General features: G+C 37.4%; 1 protein-coding gene across 1 annotated transcript in view; it reads left to right on the top strand.

Annotated features, from left to right (window-relative positions):
- The window catches only part of ZNF407 (zinc finger protein 407), a 336,446-nt gene that overhangs the window by 219,437 nt on the left and 93,336 nt on the right, over positions 1–23,673 (top strand). Inside the window, exon 8 of the mRNA XM_074547690.1 lies at positions 18,050–18,228. Within this exon, the coding sequence (XP_074403791.1) occupies positions 18,050–18,228 (179 nt within the window). The remainder of the gene's footprint in view (positions 1–18,049; positions 18,229–23,673) is intronic.

The following is a 23,673-nucleotide window of genomic DNA, read 5'->3' as shown; positions in this document are numbered from 1 at the left end:
ATCATCATCATCATTATTATCATTATTATTATCATCATTATTACTGCTGATAGCTACCATCTAGCTATGTGGCAGGTAGCTAGCAATCTGAAATCACTTGAGTCTCCAAGATGAAATTGATAGACATGAGCCTGTTGTGTTGTGTGGGGTTTATTCTCCAGGCTATATGGCTACTACCCTGTAAAACAAGTTCCTGTGTTAATGCTGTCTTTGTGACAACTTTCCCTCTTCCTCCTTCATGTGTGACATACAAAACAGATTAAATCTGGGGAAGTCACAGAAAGCAAGTTCTGTTCTGAAGTCCCAGAAAGAGGTATGCTCTAGTGCAAGAGGAAGAAAGGGAAAGGTTTTTTCTGTTTAAAGTCTGATGAAAATGAGATGAAGAAAAGAATTGCTGAATAGCAAGTAAAATAGGGAAAGAGCTTTTGTGTTTGAGAAAAGCTTGCCACTTAGATACTTTTAATGCATTAGAAATGGTGAGCAATTTTCCAGATAAATTTGGCATTGTTAGAAATTCCTGATTTATTAAAGCTAAATAAAATTCCTTGCGCATTCCAGCAGAGTTACCCTTGTCTCTGTTCCAGCTTCTGCCCAAATTCTCCTGGAGAGATATGTTGGAGGTCTTTGGGACCTCAGGTACTAAAGCCTCTGTCACCAGTCCAGGATTCCTCTACTCCAGAGTGGAAGCGCGGGCTCGACGCACGGGGCCGGCACCTCTGCAGCGTGGCTGGGAGGTGTCTGCCCTGCACCACAGTGTGATATGGTGGGAATGAGGCTCTGGAGCAGCAGCAGCACCTGGGGCTTGAAAGTCTGGTGCTTCTGGCACCCTCTTCCCAGTGTTGTGGAGAGCACCTGAACGCTCATCTCTGAGAGCATCAGCTTTCTGTTTTGGAGACAGAGGCATTAGGGATTTGGGAGCTCAGGATGCCAACAATGTTGCTTTGAACCTGGGGCTTCAAAGTTGCTGCTTAGTGTTGGCCAGGGGAGAGCTTGTGTCAAGGTTTGCATTGTTGCCTTTTCTCCTTCCTGAGCAGCTGGGAGAAGGTGGTGCATTCTCCATAGGAAAACGTGGCGTGAGGAAGACAGGCCATTTGGTATACAACAGCTCACCGTCCCTAAAACCATTTTGCAGTCTCTGTTGTATGGTACTCTATTCTCATAAGTCATGGATCAGGGATCCCTATTTCCCTTGAGGCTTTGCTTACAAAAAGACAATATGGAGAGGAGCCTGTTGTCCTGTTGTTACTTATAAGTTGCTTATTACAGCTATTTTGTCCCTGGTTGGGATGATCTTTGTGGTTCTGCTAGGCCTGTTTAGGTCAGAATAATAGCTGTAGATGTAGCTGAGACTTCTTAGGGAATAAACAGCACATAAAGCACTCTGTTTTGTTATTGCAAATGATGGAGCAATGCTCTGGTGCTGTCTTCTTTTTTTTTTTTTAATGTGTTTTAAAATGTACTGTTTGAATAATGGAAAAGGATTAAGGGAAGAAAATGTATATGAACAAAAGGTTGCTCTGCATTCTTGGATGCATTGGGTCAAAGCTACTTCTTACTTTGTGTCTTCAGAGAAAAGATGAGGTTGTTACAGCACACCTCATCATCTCCTCAGCAAGTTAGATATGCTGAGGCTTAGCATACCTAATGCAAGGGAACAAGCTAATGCAGCAAAGTTCTCCTTTCTCCCACCCCCATGGGTCAGGGGATTGGAGTGGAAGCAACTCTTGATGTTTTCCTGCTTCTTTCTGTTAGTGCACAGGGATTTTTCCTAGGTTTCTTTTTTTTTTCCACCTAATCAAACCTCTCAGCTCAATGTGATTCTTAGAATATAGGTCCATACCCATATATCCACATTTTTAGATAATGCATTAAAGTGATACTTCTCCTGGTGTTCTTCAGCATTGCTATCTTTTTTTTTTTAATGTATTTAGTGATGTTATCATTTAAAACACACAAACTCTTCATTTCATAATACTCTAAAATTATTTGTGTTATAATCCTGTAAACACAGCTGGTGGTTCTACTGATATAAACTGAACATCATCCCATGGTTCATTATGATATTGCTAATAACCCTTAAAATATAGTATTTATTTTTTCATGTTTGTAACCTCTATGCATGCTTCTTCAATCCCCATTCAAGATGATTATGGATTCTCTCTAACAACTGTAGCATGGGACATCATTTATTCTGCTGCAAATCCCATGTGGAACTGTGTGAGCTTCTTCAAAACATTTCTGTTGAAATTTTGCATGCACAATCTACAGGGCAAACAATACTTAGAACAATTTTGGAGTTGTAGAAAGTATTGTAACTACTAAAATAAATTCTTCAGTTCTGATGATGTTTCATTAGAAAAATACGGTGTTTCAGACATTTTTGTTTACAAGCTCTTTTTAAAGTACAGAGAACCATGTCTATTAGCAAATTTTGGAGATCTCTTATATGGGCATTTTAATATATAAAAGTCATTAGTAATTTGTTTTGGTTTTGGGAAAAAAGATGTATCTTTAGTTTAGAAAAGCAGATTTTTTTAATCAGTTGACAAGGATTGTTTTTTAGTCTTCTGTCCCAAACTTATTGTGAGACTTGTGCCAGCCCATCCATCCATCTTTCACCCATTTCTTGAATAACTTTTTAAGCTGTTGGCCAGTTTCAGTGAAAACTGACACCCTGTAGTAGCTGCTGAGATAAATTAAGTTCATGTTTCCTGAAAGAGGTGGATGAGGAGTGAAAAAAAATCACAGAGGATGAGTCGGGCAAAATTCAGCTGTCATGCATTCTTCTGTTTTACAATCCAGCCTCACCACCCAGAACAACTGGGTTTTCTTGGATGGGGATATCCTGAAGGAAGATGTTGGGGAGCCGTTGTTTGCTGCATTGGTGCATTGGGAGATTTAGTGAACAGGGCATGAATGCATAGGAAATCATGCTTCAGTTGGTTTAATGCTCATATGTCAAAGTATTGAGTCCCAAATTGTTAGTTGCAAGTTGTCAGGATAAGTCCTTTTTAAAGGTAAAATTTAAAAGATATTTTTCAAAGGATAAGGAGGAGACCCCCAAAATCTGTGCTTTTCTTTAGAAAAAAGAATAATTTGAAAAAGATTTATACCCAGGCGATTCAGACCAATGACATTTCTTACTGAATAGGAAGAAGCTTCCCACTGTGGAGAGATTGTTCCACAAGTGCTTTTTTTGGCACTTTTTCTATAATTCATTCACTGATAGACTGACATATTCATAGATCTATATAGATGTATTTACTTCAGGAAAAAGAAGCAAAGTTTGAAGAAATGGTAAGTTCTTTTTACATGCTGTAAAAAGAGCATCCACAAATTCTCATCTCATGGCGTCCAGTGGCTCTGTTCCTATTTGAAATTCAGCCTCTTCATTTACGTGACTAAATGTGACTTTCATCACATTTTAATTTGAATTTTAATTACTAGTCTTTAAGATTTTGATCAGCACTAATAAATTATAGCACAGTCATATGGTATTTAGCTGATTGATTTTTGCATGCTGAAATATAGTCATTTTGGAGAGCAGTAAAACTTTCAAGTAGAAGAAATGTTTCAAAGATAAAGGAATTTGTATTGGATTTGTTCACTTGTGTCAGACCAGAGAGGAAAGTCCTAAGTGTGAACCCTTGTGAGGGCAAAGCAGGTGTCTGCTATCCAGTGTGTTTTAAATAAATGCAGGGACATCAAGTCAGGCAAAGAAGGCCAGCGAGTGCAGCTTTTGGGAATAGCTTTGTGTTTCCTGGTGGTGATGCAGGAGGTGAGAGATGAGAATGCAGTATGGGGTGATGTTAGCTCTGTTGGTACTCTGCATTGCAGAACTTGATTCTAAAAGGCAAGTATTTGTTTGCTGAGTTCTTTTCCAGCTGCATCTGTTCCTGGCTTCCTCTTTTGTTTGGATGTCTTTTCTCTTAGAAGTCTACAAAATAACATCAGGAGAATCTTTATTTTCTTTTCCTGCTCTGAAGTGCCCATTTTTAGTTTCAGTTCACCAGTAGCATGGCAGGAGTACTGTAACAGAAAGGATAACTAAGCCCCTCTCCATCTAAGCATCTCTGTTCCATAGCTCAGTTGGGAGTCAGCTCTCACTGGCTGGAAAATGTGTACTGTCACAGGGTCGATAATATAAAACAAAAACAAAGCCAGTGGATAAAATCCTGGCTCCACTGATGTTATTCACCTCCTCCTCAGTGAAGTGACAATTCTCACCTGTCATGAAGGTACCTGTTTCTTAGGAAGGAGAGAAATGGAAAGAAAGCCAGGGGGCTGGCAGCACCTTCCACAAGACTTTGTATCCTGAACAATAAAAAAGTTCAACTAGGCAAGTAAGTAGCGGGATTGAGAACCAATTATGTCTACTTTTCACTTGATTTTCAGAGAGGATCCTAATCTCCTAAATCTTGCCAAAAGACATCTAAATCCAGAAGCATGTACTCCTTTGGGAGTTTCTGTTTTTCACTTCTCTCTCTACTTGAGTTTGCAAGTTCTTGCACCATGAGTGAAATCACTGAGGCATGCTCACAAGTCCTTGTCCTGGGGAAATGGCTGTGTATGCCTCAAGACTTTTGGTACATTTTTTAGGCAAGAAAGCCCCACTTCCTGTATTTTTGGGAATGTGTTAGAGGCCTGAATATTAGACAACTCAGGATTCATTTAATCCATAATGAACTGCTGTCTGCAGCCTCATTCAAGTTATTGTTTAGGACTCTCAGCTGAAAGGGCACAGGACAAAGTGTTTAGAAGCCTGTTGTTTGGATTTTCTAAGAAAATTATATGGAGAACATAACTGAAAACAGAAGAGTGTTTCTGAAAGCAGGGATTATATCTGCTTTTGGTTCCTGGCAGTTCCTTGCTGTCTAATGGCAAAGTTTCAAAACAAAGAGTTGATGCATGATGTTTTGTGCCAGCTAATATACTTTCTTGGGACAGAGGACAGAACTCAGCCTTCCTCAAGATAAGGGCAGCCCTAAACTTGGGAGTTTTACTCCTAGAGTGGTTGCATCATTGCTATAAAGTTAGGGGCAACATTGTTTCCTTTTCCAAAGCAGATTAGAGTGTCTGATGTTGGCTGTTGCTGACCTATATCTTTCTTTAGAAACAGTAGATACCTAATTTATGCAAATATTGAGACCTACATCAGTTTTTTGTTATGTCCACTAATTGCATTGTTGGTTTGAATGGTTATGGAGGACAGACTAGGTTGCCACCTCATACTGCCATGCCTAACAGTGCAACTAAACCAAAAGCTTTCTACCCTGTGTTACTGATACCCTGTCTCCCAAACCTATCACTACTCTTTTTGCCTATTGTCTGATTATCATATCCTTCTCAATACTTAGATTATATTTTTTTTTCTGAGGCCAAGACCATTTTCTTTGTTGTTTCTCTGTACAGGAATTGGTGTATCATTACCATGTTGTGCTGCCCTCTCAGGTCAACATGCTGTGCAGTGACAATGTACCAGCTTTCTTGGAGCTACTTCTTAATTCATAAACATAGGATTGCATTTCACCAGAGGAATGCAGGAAAGCCTTTACTATTGTGGTGAAACTTTATTGTTGCCAGGACTGTGATACTGTTTAATGACTAAAACCTGAGAGAAGGTGTAACAGCTGAGAACCTGCCTTCAAGTTGAAGTGCAGTATCAGTGCCTAATTCCTATAGTCTCCTTAGAAAATCTTATCTCTCCCTTATTGACTAGTAGTCTAATGTCTTTCATGAAAATTGAATGCATATAAACAGAATTTTTCAAATATGTATGCAATCTTAAGTGCCATTAGAATCAACTTTGGCTTCAATTTTAAACCTGGCCTTCAAATACGTGTCTCTCTAAATGCATTTCTGGGTGCATTTTTTTGTTTTGTTTTTGGAGATCATGTCATTGTTACATAGCTGAAGAAAGGGTTGTACTGAAAGGAATGCATCTTGGAATGCAAGCAGAACTATTTAGACTCTCTTCTTTAAAGCACAATTTCTTTATCTATACTTGTCCAATACTTAGAAAGGAAGGATTTCAGGATATTATGAGCTATATTCTTCTCTTACTATTCACCTCATGTTAGTAAGCTGCTCTTCTGTAAATTCATGGAAATAGCACTGAAACAGAGACTACTTCCATCTCTGCAGCAAAAAAACCCAAACTGTATGCATCTGATAACAAAAAGGAAACAAATACAAATAGATAGATTTTTTTTCCTAATTTTCTATTATTTACTTAATTTATATTTACTTTTGGAAAATACGTGGATTGTTTATAATAGTTGTAGAGTAAACTCGTGTGGCCTTTAAGGATACATAAGGATTAATGACTTCTCAAAGTATTGTTTTACAAGAGTGCTTTAGCATTTTTAGGGTGAGTGCTTAGTTGAAATAGTCACTAAGGGCATGGTATTCACATAGGCATTTTTTGCACCAAGACGGTGTATTTTTTATTATCTATGCCTTCTGACTTGAATGACTAAGGTCCTTTCATATATGTACATATAACATTAAGCTTGTGACTAGGTCCAGTTGTTCGAAAGTTAGTAATGTTCCCTAGAATCCCATTCTGAATTAGCCCTTTAAGGACTGTATTACTATGATATGATGCAATATACATTCAAAGGAATAGTTTCGTTTTATATAAAAGATGAGGAGTGCAGAGTCTTTTTGGTGCGTTCTGTTTGTTTGTTTGCTTGTTTGTTTTTAGTTAAGGAGTGCAATATATGTTTTCTTTAGCTGTAAAAGCACAATCAAGGCAACATGATAAGTGAGTCAGTGTTGTAAAAGTAAAACTAATTTTGCCTTCACTCACATGAGCTATAGAAGGAGGAAGCTTTATTGTCCCTGGGAAGGTGATAAGGCAGAGTAATTGTATATTATACTGTCCTGGAACATCTGCCTGAAGACTGTTGGAGCAATTCATCTATCATGGACGATACAGCATGTTTTGTCTTTCTGCTTTAACCCATCCCCACTGCTGGCCTGCACGAAGGTTTTGATAGGGACTGTGCCTGGGCTGGGGCTCACATTAATCAGTCCCCTTGTTCAACACTCCAGCTGACATAATTACAACCTGCGCACAGCAGTTATTCAAGTTGAGTCCTTGTCACTCGTGGTGCGAAACTACACAGCTCAGATCCCGAAGGAGATTGCCTTATCACACAGAACAAGGGCTCACAGGAGTTGAAGAGAATAGAAATGGGAAAATGTCTTCCGGGAGTACTATATATTCCTTTAAAATAAGACATTTGAGAGACTTACAAGGGACAAAGAGAAGCATTGTGCAAGGTCTGAAATGAACAGGTTATTATTTTTAAAAGGATTACACAGGCCATTTTTGTGAAATGGACATGCATTATTAAATAAATTCAGTGGTCTCTCTTATCATTCAGTGGCTCTGCACTATTAGTTTTCTTCAGAAGTGATAAAATAGTTTTTGACTTGTATAAGCTTCAAGTATCTCTCTGTAGAAATCATCAGAACACAACTAATAAAAGTGCTCATATTATACCAGTGAAATTGGCACACACATAAGGGAAGACCTGCAAGGATCAGAGTTAAGGGTGAAGGAAGAAGCATGCAAAAGGGCTTTCGAAGATGAGCAAGTTCATTAGTTTCTGCTGTTGTATGATACCGGAGTGTGAAAGGTGAAGCTAAAGAGAAAGTTTCATATTTTGCCATTCTTCCCTCTTTTCATGTTAACCCTCTGTGGGAAAAAAGACAAGTCCATAACATTATCTATGATAATGAAAGAAATTTATTTTCATGTAACATGATGGGGTTAATTTTATAGCATGGTGGGCTTTTTCTTTAAAACAGAACCTTTGCATACAAAATCATAGGATAATTTGTTTGGTATTGGTCTATAAAATTCCTCAATATGACAGGATTTAATTGGTATCCAGAAGGCTTTTGCCCTGGTGTTTAAATTTTTTTCTTCTTGGGTCAGTTTTTTGAAGTAACACCATTCAGGCAGTTGCTATTCTTCTCAATCAATAGATCTAGAGTGTTGCCCTGATTTCTCATCTAGTTAAAATCATGTTATGTGTGTTAGACATAATTGTGTATTGTTGAAAGCACAGTAAAAAACTGTCTATTCTGGGTGGTACAATTTTAATCTAATACTTTTACAAGACAGCTTATCTGCAACTTTGAATAGTCTCAAGTAGAAGTGCAGTAGAAGCTACATTCTGCATTTTACTTTACATATAAGTATGTTAGGTGAGTCAAATACATAGTTCAGTGCTTTCATTACATTTCAGTATCTTTTGGTTAAGTACACAGCACATTAATTTTGGTGTATAGGTCTCCAGTGAAAGTCCTTGTTCATGAAAACTGAACTGCATTTTCTCACTGAGCTGCAGGGCATCCTTATAGGCAAATGTACTCTTGTAAGAACAAAAATCATTTTCTGCTTGCTCCTTACTCTTAAAACCAGTTCTCCTGGGGTGAATGATGTCTGTGAAGTAAGCTCAAAGTACAGAGCCAAATGCTGCATTTACTTACATTTGTGCAGAAAATGGCATTATGAGGACATAATCTGAAGAGAATGATGTTTCTCTGATATATGCTTTCAACACACATTTTAGATTAGATAATCAATCGCGCCTCCAATTAAACACCCAAATTTAACTTCCAGAATCTAAGATGGTTTTGCAGTATTGACAGCCAGGAAGAATATATTTTAATTTGCAGACTGAACAAATTTCCATGACATCATGGAAGCACAATAAATGGCTGACCTCACAATGACATTTTTCAGACTTGAACTGTACTTCTTGGGGACTTTGAGCCCAGAAAAAGCCTTAAGCTCAGCCAGTCTGACCTTCTACAGAAAACAAACTGCATAGGTGCTTTTTTCTCAGTTTGCTCTGTACTGAACCTCCTACTTCTGACTGAATTTTATGATCTAGAAACACATTCAGGTTTGATCTGAAAACAGGCAAAGTCGTAGAATCAAAGTTGTAGAATCACAGCTTCTCTTCTGTGAAAGCATAATTACTGAAGAAATTGTGCTTTGTTTCTCAGTTGAATTTGACTTGTAGTCATTGCTTTTGGTTTTGTATAGATTTTCTGCAGGTTAGGTTGTCCCTTAATCACACCTTTATTCCATGTTAAATGTCATGGGCCAAGCTCAAGTGTAATAAGCAAACCAGAAGAGGGTTTTATTAAGTGTTTTAGAGGTTTTTTACCCCACTTAACTTCTATTTCTATTTATAATCACTTTGTGGCTGTTTGTTCCCTTTTTTAAATATAGGCAGGAAGTAGATATTCTAGAATTAGTTTCTCCAATGTCACAAAGAAAACATTGCTTGCTACTTCCTTGCTTATACACTAAATATAGCATGGGGCCTTTTCTGCTTATAGCATCACACTAGAAATTCACGTTAAACTGATGGTCCACTAATCCCTAAATAATTTTCAGTGTCACAGCTTTTCACAGCATTGTCCAAGTTACTTGCACGCACTGTGCAAAGGTGGGAGAGCTAACATGTAATTGTGTGTGTACATGTTGTGATTGAACACGCCTGGCTTCTGCGAGCACTCTGTATGATGGCAGTGTCATCCTTATTAATCATGCTGCCAATTACCGTGTTGTCTGCAAATTTTATTAGCAGGGATTTTATATATAGTTTTGGCATGCATAACAAAAGTGAATCTTTCAGACAATTATTGCTGATTCCTTTGATAAATTGGAACATTTGAAATGAGGAAGAAAATGACCATCTCTTTTTGCATGGGAGGTTGGGGCTGGGATAGGGCAAGAAGAGACACTGTATTAGCATTAAAAAAACCTACTTTGAGCAGAGATTGTACAGACCACGGTGCCCTGGGTACGAATCCAGGCTGCAAAGCAACAGGATCTGTCCTCTAGGGAACTGTGTTGTCACTAAAATGGCTGAAGGAACTGACACAAAGGCCAGTTGGACGAAGTACCATCTGCATCTGAGATTGACAGGCAGCCTTTAGGGTCTGTTGCTATCATTTCTGACTCCAGCAGCATTAGGAGTCCAGTTTCATCTTGTGCAGCCGCTAGATTGCACACCCTTTCCTAGGCTCCATCTGCACTTCTGTATCTGTGAAAATACTTTATGTGTTCCTGAGGATATACAAACAGACTCCACAGAATTGTTCAGTTACTTTATGTGGTCATTAAAAGAAGTACAATAGGAAAAAAATTGATGTTGAAAGGAAATGTGTGTCTTCAATTAAATTCATCCCAGCTTTTTTAAAAAATGGATGTTTTCCATGGCCTCATTTCAGCAAGGTATTTGATCATGTACATAAATTTAACCTTGTGAGTCATTCTTTTGAAGTCAACGGGGGCTGCTTGTACTTAAGCCACAAAAATGCGTAAGTACCTTGTTAAATCAGGGCCTGTGATACCTAAAGCCCAGTCTCCATCCTCGCACCACTGCAGAGATGCTGTTTCTCAGACCAACCTCTCTTTTATGCCATCTGCTCTAGGAAGAAAGGAAAGGGGGAGGGAGGAAGCCCAGGAACAATGGAGTGATTATTCTCAGTTACTGCGAAATAGATGAACTCCACCTGCTATTTCTGCCACTTAAACCTTGGCTGACACAGTGCAGCAGTGCAGTGTGCTCAGCAGACCCCTGCATCCCTCATGCTGCAGGCACACAGGCCCTTGAGCTGGACCAGAACAGGGACCACTCTGCCTGCAGCAAAGTGGAAGCCAGGAGTTCTAGAAAACATTACAGAGAGTTTTCAGAAGCAGATCAGTCCTGTGAAAAATGCTTTGATTGTTATTGTTGTTTTGTTTGTGGTTTGGTTCCTTTTTTTTCCCTTTCTTTGTTTTGCTTTTTTTTCTTCTCTAGTTGTTAAAAGGAGACACTGAGCCTCTCTCAGAAGAGCTGCTGGGCAGACTCATAAGCTGAGTGGCCCAGCTCTGCACAGCACCTATGGGGACAGTGAGGACTACAGCACACATGCAGAGATGAGGCACACTTCCATGACTTTCTGTACCCTTTCCACCCATTCCTTCCAAGTCTAGCAGTTTGGACAGGTTTCTATCTAAAAAGCATCTTTATTTCTTTCTCTCTTTTCTTGTGGAAAATAGAATTAATGGAAGCATTTAAGGCAGGATGCCTTATTTCCTTGGAGTCACAGATGGGCTTTCTCCTGGAAAAAATCAAATTTTCTTTAAATTGTGGAGTCTGTTGTTTGCCAGTTTTTTACAGAAATACTCTAAAAATTCATTAGTAGATCTAGATGCCAACACTGGGCCTACATTTTGGTTTTTGTTCACTGTGCAGAGTTGTAAATGGCTTTACAGATTCCTCAGAGGTAAACAAGACTAGAGTACATCTCTTCTTATTTCCCTTCAGAATTCCCAATTACCCTGAATTTGCCTTTAAAAGCACTTACTTTGGCTATCGTAATGATCAATTACTTGAAACTGGGAATTTTCATTCCAATACATTGTAAATAGAATGGTGGATCCGTGTCCAAATTACAATTTGGACATGCTAGTCTGCTGAATGGAGCTCAGATACAAGCAGTAATTATCAATCTTCCATCATTTTCTGTGCTGACGCACAAGTTTTTGCTGCTTCCCTACAGGGCTCAGCTACTTTTTAGCAGCCAGCATTGGACATCTGTCACACATACTGTATGTCATAACAAATAGATCATTACAGAAAAAAATGCAAAGCTAAAAATATAGAAAAGCAGAAAACATTATGATTATTATCCCTGGGTGTTGGTATAATACTATCAGAATAAATCCCAAGTACATTTTTATTATTTTCTTTGTGAAACTGACTGTATTATAAAATCTCATTAAAGCATGTAAATGCAGTGTACTCTCTTTTATTGACTACTTCATATTTTCTGAGTGGCAATACATGGCAATACATGAGGCCACCATGTTGTTGGGCATGTTTTTTTATGGTACTGTGGGTGTGTATTTCAGTCACCTTTTCTGGGTAGAGTTGAAAAGCTGTGAGCAAATACTCGCTGCAGAAGCAGCTGTGGTGGCAAAGGCATTGCTTGTCCCCAGCAGCTCGCTGCCTCTGCCCACCAGAGGTCTGTAGGAACAGCACAGGGAGGTGCTTGGCAGCAGTGACACAGGCAGAGCTGAGCTGGCGCTGGGACATTGGAATTGCCCTCCTGAGCTCCCACAGAAGGAGCTGTGTGCTGCTAATTCCAGCAATAGTATTGTAAGTCACTTGAGAATTGAAGTTGGTTGCAGAGCATATCCATGCGATTGTATCTCCACTCACTTAAAACCTGAATAAAAGGTAACACTTATATCGATGTGATTGTTTCCCCACTCACTTAAAACCTAAATAAAAGGTAGAACTTTTGCTTTTAAAGGCAAAGAGCAAGGAAAAAGAAACCCAGGTACATGTTAGTAGTGAGGAGGATGAGAAAATGTATTGCATTTCTTGTACATATATACATAAATGTGTGTGTTAATATCTAATAGTTATTGCAGTTTTATAATGTATGTTTCAACACGTTACCACATTTTTGGCTATGATATTTTGCTGGTCTTTTTATTATTTTTTGTGCAATACTATATTGACTTGTAGCACTGAAGGGGTAAGCTTTAGCTTTTAAACTTGCAGTCTGGATTGCCAGTGGTATGTGCAGATTATGCATTATTATGTAGCTAGTTTGCACTACCTGGCAATCAGTTTATTTTATTTTAAAACCTGAAATGTAGCTAAATCTTGAATAATCAGGGAAGGATTTTTTGTTGATTGGTTGATTGGGTGGTTGGTTGGTCTGTTGGTTGGTTGGTTGGTTTGGGTTTTTGCTGAATAAGTGGGCAGAGTGGCTGTCATTGTGGAGGTTTTGATTGTATAATGTAATTACCACAGACTGTGGTATTTTTTTTCTTTCCTGTCAAGAAAATATTGCCCATTAGGTTGTTTACCACCGCTCTACTGAATGCTAGTTTCCGTAGAGTTTACTGACAGCAAGAAACAAAGGCAGGAGAGAAGGGTTGCATTTTGGAAAGCAGTAATGCTGAAAACAACCTGAAAGGTCACCGCATTTAACTGAGTGTGCAGGAGCTCTTGGTGCTGCAAGAAGTATCCCAGAATTCCCACAACTGGCTGCAACTGGAGAATGCTGAGCATGGGGAAAGTCATAGCATCCATGTATTCAGCACTGGTGTGAAATGTGAATGTATTCAAAGCTTAAAGCAACTGGAAAGAATGTAGGAGAACCTGATGATTCCTCAGAGTGAGTTAAGAGGAGCTCAGTCTCTGTAGCTCTTCCATGGAGACCCAGGTATTAGGAAATCCTAGAGCCAAGCAAGGTGTGTTGGACATGTAGCACTGTTAGCTGAATGCAGGGGGATAAGAAATGAGACTGTTTGTAAAAGGGAGATTGATTAACTGAAGAGTAATTTGCCTATAATTTCAAAAGACTCCCTGTATCTCTCCATCAGAAGCCATGTTTTAAAATCAAAAGGGTTGTGGTTTGAGGAAAGAATCACTGGACAGTTTATGAACTGTGCTGTCAGTGAGGTCATACTAAATATAACTTTGTGTTTCTAAAAATCTATCGCTCTCTTTTGCTAGTGTAATTACATTATTGCAATTTTGATTTCAAGATAGTTTTCCAAGATAGATGGTATTTTCTGTGAAAGAAATACTTGCATACGTGTGGTGAATAACTGAGGTTAAGAATCTACAATGGTGTATGTTGCTTCATTGAGAAGCTTGCTTTCAATCATAATTGCTTTTATGATGAAAGTGTCCAGAAAGTGTCTGGATACTTTGCTATTTTTCAATCAAAGTGCTGCAATTTCTCTTTACTTGCACGTTCCATAGCAGGGTATAAAGGCTGCAGAAGACCTTCAGAATGCTGTCTATATGAGGGTGAACATGATACATACTGACAAACAGGGAAAAAATAGAAATCTTTTCAATCAGTTTGTTGTATCACTGTGTTTGTTTTTATGTTGTAAATAGTGATGTCAATGGAGCTGCCCTAAGTCCTTTATGTTACATGCATTTCTCTGCAGAAAGGAAGTTTATACCTAATGTTCTGGAGAAGGCCTTTTGAAGGTTTATTTTGTGCAAATAAGAGTCCTAGAAGGTGCTAAAATTTTAAAAAATTAGTGGACTAGATAATTAACATTTTGCCTCATTTACACCCCTGAAACCTTCCATTTCCATGTCTTGCATGGAAAGTAAGTATCTTTCTGAAAATGTCAGGCACTGCATAATTGAAGATTGTTCTAATTTCAGTTTCTTGTTAGTAAATAGGAAAAAATTTATTACTTCCTACAATATTTCATTTAGCTGTTTAATACAATGCTAATTTATTGTCATGTAGAAAACCCTTAAAAATATAGAAATATTCCTATTCTGCATGGGCAAATTTAATGACAGATATTTTGTGAATTTCTCTTATTTCATGATTTTTATCCAAAACATTACGTAAAAGACAAGGACAGCAGCCACAGGTCTGCAGTTAACTGCTGAACTTGGGTGCTCACAGAGGCACCCAGGTAGGGTGGGAGATGTCTTTGGAGACGTTCAGAAATGTTCCTGGGCAACTGGCCAAGGGTCATCCTTCCTGAGCAGCAGGGATGGACCAGACAATCTTGAGAAGTCCCTTTGAGCATGCTGTGATTCTGTGACTGAAGTACCATTTTAAATTTGACAAGTGATTTCCAGTTTATGATACTGGAATATGCAGCAACATTTAATTTCTTGAGAACAGAAAAAGGTACCTGGTTGTTAGGAAGGGACTTGTAATGGCAGCATGGAATATGCAGCTAGAGCAGCAATGGGAACGCATCGCTGTGTGATGGATGTTAGAGACAAATGCCCTTTTTCATCTTTTTCCAGAAGAGGTTTTCTGTTCATCCTAAGCAGTAGCTACATTTCTCAGGAGAATCTTACCATCTGTCTCCCTTATTTCAAAGTGTTATCCTTTACAGAAATGTGGGAGCTCTCCTGGATGTGGAAAATAGGCCTATGCCCTTCCCAATATACCAGTCTTTCATGGAGGAGGTCATGCAGGTTTGTTGCATGGGAAGTATGCATGGAAAGCCCCTCGAATTTCCTGTTCATCTGCAACATACCTTAGCAATATGTTCCATCTCTTCTTTCACTGTATATAGCACTGACAAGACACTGAAAAATCCATACAGGCCTCCCTCTTCCCTTTAATAGGGTTTTGTGAGATTTGCATCAAGTCTCAGACTTTTCTTCACATCTAATAAGAAAACTTAGTGTAAGACATGAAATAAAAAGAAAACTTTTTATTGTGTTTCTCTACATCAGAATTAAATGTAAATTCATTGACTGTAGCTTTAGACTGATTAAGTCACTCTAAAGAGTTCTCTTCCTGTTTCTTAAGAACATGGACAAATTGACAGAAATATGTAGATTTGATTTTAAAAATGGATCATAAGGATGAAAGCTTGCTTATATGAAGCAATGGTAATAGTAATTTAACTTAGAAACCTCTACTTTACTGTAGCTTTAGTGAAATACAGGCTAGTCTCCTAAAACCTGCATTTCTTTGTTTGTGGCCGTAATTCAGACTGGAACTCAAAAACCAGAAGGACTTTCCTCAAACAATTTTTATTGCACTGGGCTCTGTTTTCCAAATTTCAGAACAAAGGAAATCTGTACTTCAATGTTTATAAACACCTGGAAGTGAATCTTATCATACAAGGCCTGTCAAAACCTTAATTATCATCACCATTGCAACATTATAATGTTTTAGTTATATTCATGTCATGAGATAGCTTTGATAGAAATCCAGTGCTGTTTAAAATCATAGGCCTCTGAGTTTACTCATACAATATAAAGTGATGTAACTACACACACTTTGTGTTGGTGGGGGTGTTTTGTGTCAGACGTATGATAACATGCTTGTACAGTACATGAGAAAAGACTCCTAATAAAACACACATTCAAAGCACACTGAGTGATTAAAAAACATTTTATATGCAGTACACTTTTGTCCTATCGTATTTAAAGGTATCACTTGGATTCAGAAGGGCTTGGATTTGCCATTTGTTGCCATCATGGTTTACCTTTATGATGGCAATTGCTGCTTTGCAACCTAATACAAGGGGCCATTTGTAATGCCCTGTGATCTCACATTCCTCATTTCTGATTAAGCCTTCCTGGCTTTGTTACATGGAAAAATATGGGTTTATATTTTTTATATCTGTATGTTGGTGTGTTTAGTGACAGATTTTTACTGATGACTGAATAAATGAGGCTTCAGGATTGCTCTGTTTAAAGTGGCTGGAGGAATTTCCAAATCAAAGGAGATAGAACTGGCCTTTTATTGCTTGAACAGCCTGGGTTTTCTTCACAACTCTTACATAGGTCTCCACAGATCCTTTATATATTTCACAGAAATATTTCAAAGTAAAAAGTTTTATATATTTCCTTAGCATAGTATGAGAGCTGAGCTAAAAGAACACAGGAATTTTATTTCAGATTCATATGCTCTGCTTTAATCTATTGCCCTTTAAAGTATAACCCATGATAGAAGGTTACCAGGTTGTCTCCTGCTTTCATTGCAGTATGTGTATACTGTATACCATTTTTTCCTTTTTTTGTAAAATACTTATTTCATTTTAACAACATTTATGAGCACTGTAAGGTTTTTAGGGCTGAATCCTGAAAGATGCTGAGGACCAATATTTTCTATATTTTTCAGTGATAAGTGTCTTCTCTGACATTCTCAGGCATCTGATCATGATACCAGTATATAGCAGATGGACATGACAGAGGGTGAGCTTTGGCAGCACCGTAAGGCAGATACCAACTTTACCATGTCCATTTCCGAGGGAGAGACAAGCATTCCAGCAGAACTTCAAGCTGCTACTTCCAGTTTATTTTGGAGGTCTTTTTCTAGGTGCTTGTTACTGTAGAATTTCTGTCATGATGTAGAATCATGATGTCGTTTCTATCATCTATAATTTTTATCATAATGTAGAATTTCCACTCCATGATAGATATATAATCAGTTCCCAAAGTGCTACTGTTGTCTTACTTGAGTATTTGTGAAGTATTACGCATTTATGTCGTTTACACGAGTGTTTGTACTTTTTTTCAGTTAGGCTGAATTACTGTTCTTCTGTTCTTAGTTTGGCAATAATAATAGTATGTGCTAGAAAGAAAGTCCAAACAATAAACAAAACACCAAAGCAGTGGTACACATGAACAATTCTGTTCTTTTGAGTAAAAAATAAACATACTGACTATTTCTGATTTAAATAAATGGTGCAGCAATGTATTTCATGTAGGATTAATCACTAAGTTTGAATAAGTAGGAAATTCTAATGCAAAATAATTTTGTAATGAGACTGGAATATTTGAAAGACTAAAAATTAAAAATTATTTCCATATGGATTGCCCTGTGAATAAAGGAAATATTATTTTTTTTCAGAAATATGATTATAAATATTGCTTTGAAATATGTTAAACTAATTGTTTATGTAATTTGACTTTTATGCATGAAAACTCCACTACTTTCACAATAGCTGTTTTTAAGATGCAAACCAGAATCCGTGTGTATTTTCAAAAATATTTAAACTTGAGCAACTCAATTCTCTTTCCTAGGAACAGTTCACACAGTGAGATGAAAGTTGGTGGAACATACTTCAAAAATCATTCACTGCAAGTCCTGTTGAATTTAGGAACTGTGTAGGAAAGGTTCATGTGAGCTCCACTGGGAATATTATAGGTATTTGTGTATTTCAATTTTGCGAAGTAAAGATTTTTCTTTAATTAATTTCTGTTAATTGATCTGCTTAATTTCCGTCAATCGCTGATTACCATGAGAAAAATAGAAATTCGGTAAATGTGACAAATCAGTCATTCTGGTTCAGATGTAATGTTCAGTTAACCTGAAACAGCTTTGGGAGCCATCATGCAAAGGACAACATTTGTGCAAAACCTAAGAGGATGCAAAAAATCTACAGATAATGAAAAATGAGTGATGACTACTGATTTTCTGTTATATAACACTAGGTTTCATTTGAACCACTGGTAGAAAATAATTTTTTTTTTTTTTTTTAATTTTCCTTGCTGTTTAGGTCTAACTGTGCAGAAAATATCCGTAAACACATCTTGCATACGGGAAAGCACGAAGGAGTAAAAATGTATAACTGTCCTAGGTGTGAGTATGGAACAAATATCCCTGTGGAGTTTCGGAACCACTTGAAAGAACTGCATCCAGACATTGAAAATCCTGATCTGGCATACTTGCATGCTGGTAAGGTCCTTGCTCCCTTTGCTTACAAATTCTTTTCAAAATGCACGTGCTTAAATGATAGTAATAACAAAACAAGAAGTTATTATCATTTATTCTGAAGAAGAGCATGGTTTCAAAATAGGCTTCATCCTCTTCAAGTTTTCCAGGGTTAAAGATTATGCATTAAGCACTGAAATCTATTCATGTTATACAAACAAATCTTGCAGTTCAATAAACATCAGAAGTGCGTGCTATTCAGATGCCTCATTTTGAAATCTAACTGAACTTTTAGAGAGAAATATTTTTTTAACATTTTTATTAAGTTCTCTGCCTATGCTATTCCCCCAAGAACAGAAAAACAAAATTCCATAGGAAATACAGTGGCAAATTAATGCACTGCTTTAAAAATTCTTAGATTTCATTACAAAATGTAGACTGTTTTTCATTAAAAGATAGAACAACAGAGCTCAACCAACAACTTAGATGTTTCTTTTCAGGCTTTGTGTTAGAGAGCACACACATGGAAGTCACTGGAGGAATGCAAAAGAAAAACATTGCTTTGGAAACAGGAATTAAAAGAAAAAACATGGGGTGTCTTCTGTTTAGGAACAAATTTTTGTAGTTTTTATTTGCTTTTGGGTTATTTTTTAATAGATTCTACAGTTCAGATTGGAAGGCAGAAGATTAATGGAAGCATCAAGTTAGGAGAAAAAAATAAAGAGTTCAGTGGTGGGAAGTTAGGAGAAATAACAAAATTAGTGTGGAGCTTGAATGAAATGTGATCTTAATGCAGGAGAGGCAGATAACTTAGACATCACGGAGTGGAAAGACAAGTCAGAGCTGTGGGAAAAAAGAACAGATGGTAAGAAGAAAGAGTTGGGGAATCCAGAGGAGGAAGAAGCTATGTGGGCCAGAGTCTCCCTGAGATGCAAATTAATCTTCCATTGAATTATTACTATTAGTACTCCTGTGTCAGATGTGAATCTTGTGTCAGGAATTAATATCCTAGTTTTTGATATCCTTATATCTGTAAAAAAACAAAACCTGGAGAGTTTTCATGCAGCTTTGTGCTGTACATACACTGTAGTTATTTTAAAACCTCTCAGTCTTCTCAAAATGACTGCTTGCTTTCCTGACTAGAGGCAGTGTATTATTTGTACGATATATTTCTATTTGCCAAGTATTCCACTTCATTTTGGAACCAATCATCATGTCATGTCAGCATATGGTGGATAATATCTGGATGTGCAAACAAAATGCCAGTTGGCAGAATACCAATTTCAAAATAGGTCAGAAAACTGATCACATTTCACCATAGTTCTCACTAAAGCAAATGAATATTCAACTCAGAGCTTAAATCCAGACATTGTTGGATCTTTATTACAATAATCCCACTTAATATGAAAAAATCAAATGCTTTCAATAGGCAGATAGATATAACAGAGAGCTGTAACAGTGATTGAATCAGTAACATTCCAAAATTACAAACATTTTATGTATATTTTGCCATTATTAGTTCAAGACTATATCTGGATAAATCAATTGTTCATTGCAGCATGCTGTGGTTAAAACTGTTCAGCTTGCCTGTCTTGGTAACACAGGAAAACAGTCATCAGTGTGTTGTATCCTAATGATATTTCTTTTCTATATATTCACTCTTACACTGTAGAAATCCTCTTGCACTAAACAGGGTACTGTGCAAATATTTAGGACTAGCAAGAACAGATTGTCAGGCTCGCCTAGGACTGGTATGCAACAAAAGTCTTGAAACAATGTTTGTATAATTCCATTATAGAAAGGATGATACTGTATTTTCCTTTCAAAAAGAAACACTATTAAAGAGAAACCTGGGTGATAATTGTGTATTGATACCACAGTTAAATTAAGGGAAGTTTATTTTCTTCTTTTCAATCCATTTCTGACTGCTGGACATCTGAGAGTTAAAGGTTTTAGAAAAGGTTTTTAGAGGAATGAAGGACAACTCCTGTGCCCTGGCTAACATCCCTTATAAAAATAAGATTTGTTCTGTGTCTGGTTCACAGTTACTGATGACTTATTGGTCATTGGCTGCACCCACAGAGAATCTACAACACGACATAGAACCCCTTAGGATGATAGGAGTATGAAAGTGTCATCCAAGATTGATTTTTTTTTTTTTTAAACTTAAACATATTTGTCTGTCTTTTATGTTCTAATATTGCTTTGTAAGAGGAAAGCTGGCCTTTTGCTTCTTTGAGCAGATAGAATAAGTATCTTCACTGGCAAAGAGACAGACACCCACTCCAGCCACTTTGAAGGACAGGCAGAAATTCCTTCATCACACCTCATCAAGAGTGGAGCTATGGGGTACCTTTGGGATGTGACTGGGAGTAAAAGCCAAGTCTGTTTCTTGTCTGTGAAATTAAGATTGACAGTTGGATTTCTAATTTAGATTTAATGTTCTTTGTAATTGTTGCGGGAAGAGTGGAAGCTTCAGACAAGCCTTAGCCTCAGATTTTGGCAACAGTTTAAGTTCAAGGAATCTCCCTGGCCTGCAAGTTCTAATGATGGCAAGTCAGATCTGTTTATAAAATGAATTATTTATTAAACAGACAAGAGATAGCAGATGAAAGATCTTAATCAGAACCGCTTACTACAGAGTATAAAACGAAAAAGAACGGCTAGTAGCTTACAGCATAACATAAAAATGCACAATATCAAGGTACCTATATTGGAGATAGGAAAAGAAATAGTATTGATTAGGAGTCAAATGTAACTTATCACTGAAACCATGGTAATGTGCACATTCCTTCACTTAATCCCTGGGGAGTAACTGCAAAGCAGGTGTTCCTACTCAGGGGAGAAACTCCACACATTTCCAGGGAAATGTATAGAAGATCTCTGCTTTGTGGGAGTTTGGTATGGCTCTTACAGTTTTAAAGTGGATATCTGTCTGTCAAAAATCTGGCTTACCTTTCCAGATCTCACTTCCATTAGTAAGATGTTTATTGGCAGTTGGGAGGTGTCAACCCCATGGTGCCAAAATAACTCACTGTAAGAGAGCTTGTCTTGTTTGAGTTATCTGACTGGTTAACAAACAACAGATAAGCTCTGGTGGGGGTGAGCTGCCCTGCTACAACAATATAATGCTCTAATATTAGTTTCTAGTTAGCTTTCTTTGGCAGCTACTGTACTGCTTTATAGGGTCAGGATTAGTAAGGAGATTGAGGAAGCCTCATTTCAGAGGGAGAGACTGTGGAAGATGGAAGGCAAAAGAATTTGTCTTTTACATTTGTGAGGATGATACTCTAATTGCAAGGTGATAGCACTTCTAAATTGATATATAGAAATGCCAGCAAACCAGGTCTTCAGATTTTCTTTCCTCTTTTTGCTATAGGTTCCCTCTGTCATAGGGGGAGTTATTTAACAATACAACTATATTCCTTATAAATTTTAGATATTTTAAAACAATAACGGTCTGGATTATACTTTTGTCTTTAACTTTTAAAATTTATTACATTTGAGCAACAGGCTTTTAATCCACACAAGCCAACAGAGATATATGCAGTGCACATAAAATTGTGAATTGAATTTGATATACACTTTAAATACCAGTTTATGCATTTAACCTTAATTTTTATATGAAGCATCAAATCTGTTTTTTAAAAATGCCTGTGTGTTGTTCTGTAGGAGTTTGGTGCCTATTTCTCTATATTCTCTGATGCATTTTCTCAAGGTCTGTGTTAAAATTGAAATTTTGTTGGAAAAAAAAAACATGAATCCAGAGACTGTTAGCCATTATCCACAATATGAATTTATTTTCTTTTTAAAACCACTTTTACGATACTGATAGATCTTACAGCTGTTCTAAGAACAGATATGGGCTTACGAGCAAGGAATCCTGCAGGTAATGTTTAAGTGATAGAAATTTGGTTCTAGTGGAAACTGTTCATGTACATTCTTGTTGTCCATGTGCAAATCTGAATGTGTGTCATTACAAATGGAAAATGAATGCAATAGATGAGTGAATTGTCATATCATGTTGGTGACTATCATTTTAGTAGTTTTTCTAAAAATTAGATAGTTTTATTTTAAAAAGTTTGTTTCTCTACTGTGGGCTTGTCTGAATTGCGAGTCTCAAAGCAAGCTGAAGAAATATTTTGATTCTTGTGTGTGTTGCATTTCCAAAATACTTGAATGTATTTTGTTCTAACTGATGCTACATTGCAATACTGAGTTGAACTAAACCTGAATACTTTGTCAAGTGGGACAGGAGAAGGGCCCATACCTGTGGTAGATCTTGCAAGGGATCAGTATTCCAGTTTTGTTTCTCAGTGCTTCGTCCGCTTTGGAGAAACATCACTTGGTAGAGATAATTTCAGTTTGAACTAAATGTTCATCATTTAGGAGCTCTTGTCTTATAAACATTGTGATACTATTATGATGCATTATTTATGTCCAAACAGTGTAATATCTATGCCTGAACATCTCCATTCTTCGAATAGCTGCAGAGTTCATGACATCTGTGGTGTGCCATAGTAGCCTTCTGTGGATACTAATCTGGTCATAAGCAAAAAACTCTTTAGAGAGAAGGGAAGCAGTTTGCTCATTATTGGTTTTGTGATGATGTTGAAAGTTATGCAGTGATACTGAGTGTTTTTTCCATATCGTTATTTCCATGCTGCACTGTAAAAGTGGAGATGATTTCCAAGAATGAATGCAACCCTAGAAATCAGAATAACCTGTTTTTTCACTGAACAAAAGATATAATGGTCTGCTTTTTGTACAAGTTTTCTCATGTGCAAAATAGGTGCAATGCAAATAGTTTAAGTCACAAAGCTCTTGCTGTAAAATGGCTTCATAATGGTCAACTATGTGATTAGGGAACTGCTTAAGGCATTGAACAGAAAATTTGGCGATGTTTAATTTAGAATTAGCAGTCTTCTTGGAAGTCATTAAAAAAAAAATCAGTGAAGCCAGCTCAGCTCATTGTACTCTTTGGTAACATTTTTGTGTTTTTTATTCCTGTGACAGTGATACTATGCTTGCAAAGCACTCAAATTTTCCAGTGTGTGGTGAGAGTCTACCACCCATAGCCCATGAGTAGGAGTGGAGGATCACTTACTCCTGTGGATGATGACAGAACTAAAAGTGTGAGCTGCTTCCCTGCTCTGCACAGACATGTTTTGGGGAATGCTTGGAAGTACAGCTTTGTGTGCCTGTGCCTCTGTGAAAATTATAGGTGCCTCTGGGGTTGGGCATTCACAGAACAAAGATTGTGACGATTGTGTTTTGGCAGTTGGCTGCCTACGTGGTGATTGAACGCTTAGTGTTCATGAAGAGTTACATAATTCATGACCAAATGATAGATAGGTACTTGATTATAGTGTATGAGTTGCTTCACAGGGAGAAAATATCAGACATGAGCTACTCTTAGTCTAGCTGAGAAAAGCCTAAGAAAAATCAGTTACTGAAAGCGTAGTCAGA

The sequence above is a fragment of the Zonotrichia albicollis genome, chromosome 1, assembly GCF_047830755.1.
Source record: "Zonotrichia albicollis isolate bZonAlb1 chromosome 1, bZonAlb1.hap1, whole genome shotgun sequence".
Taxonomy (NCBI): domain Eukaryota; kingdom Metazoa; phylum Chordata; class Aves; order Passeriformes; family Passerellidae; genus Zonotrichia; species Zonotrichia albicollis.
This window is presented reverse-complemented; position numbering and strand designations above follow the sequence as displayed.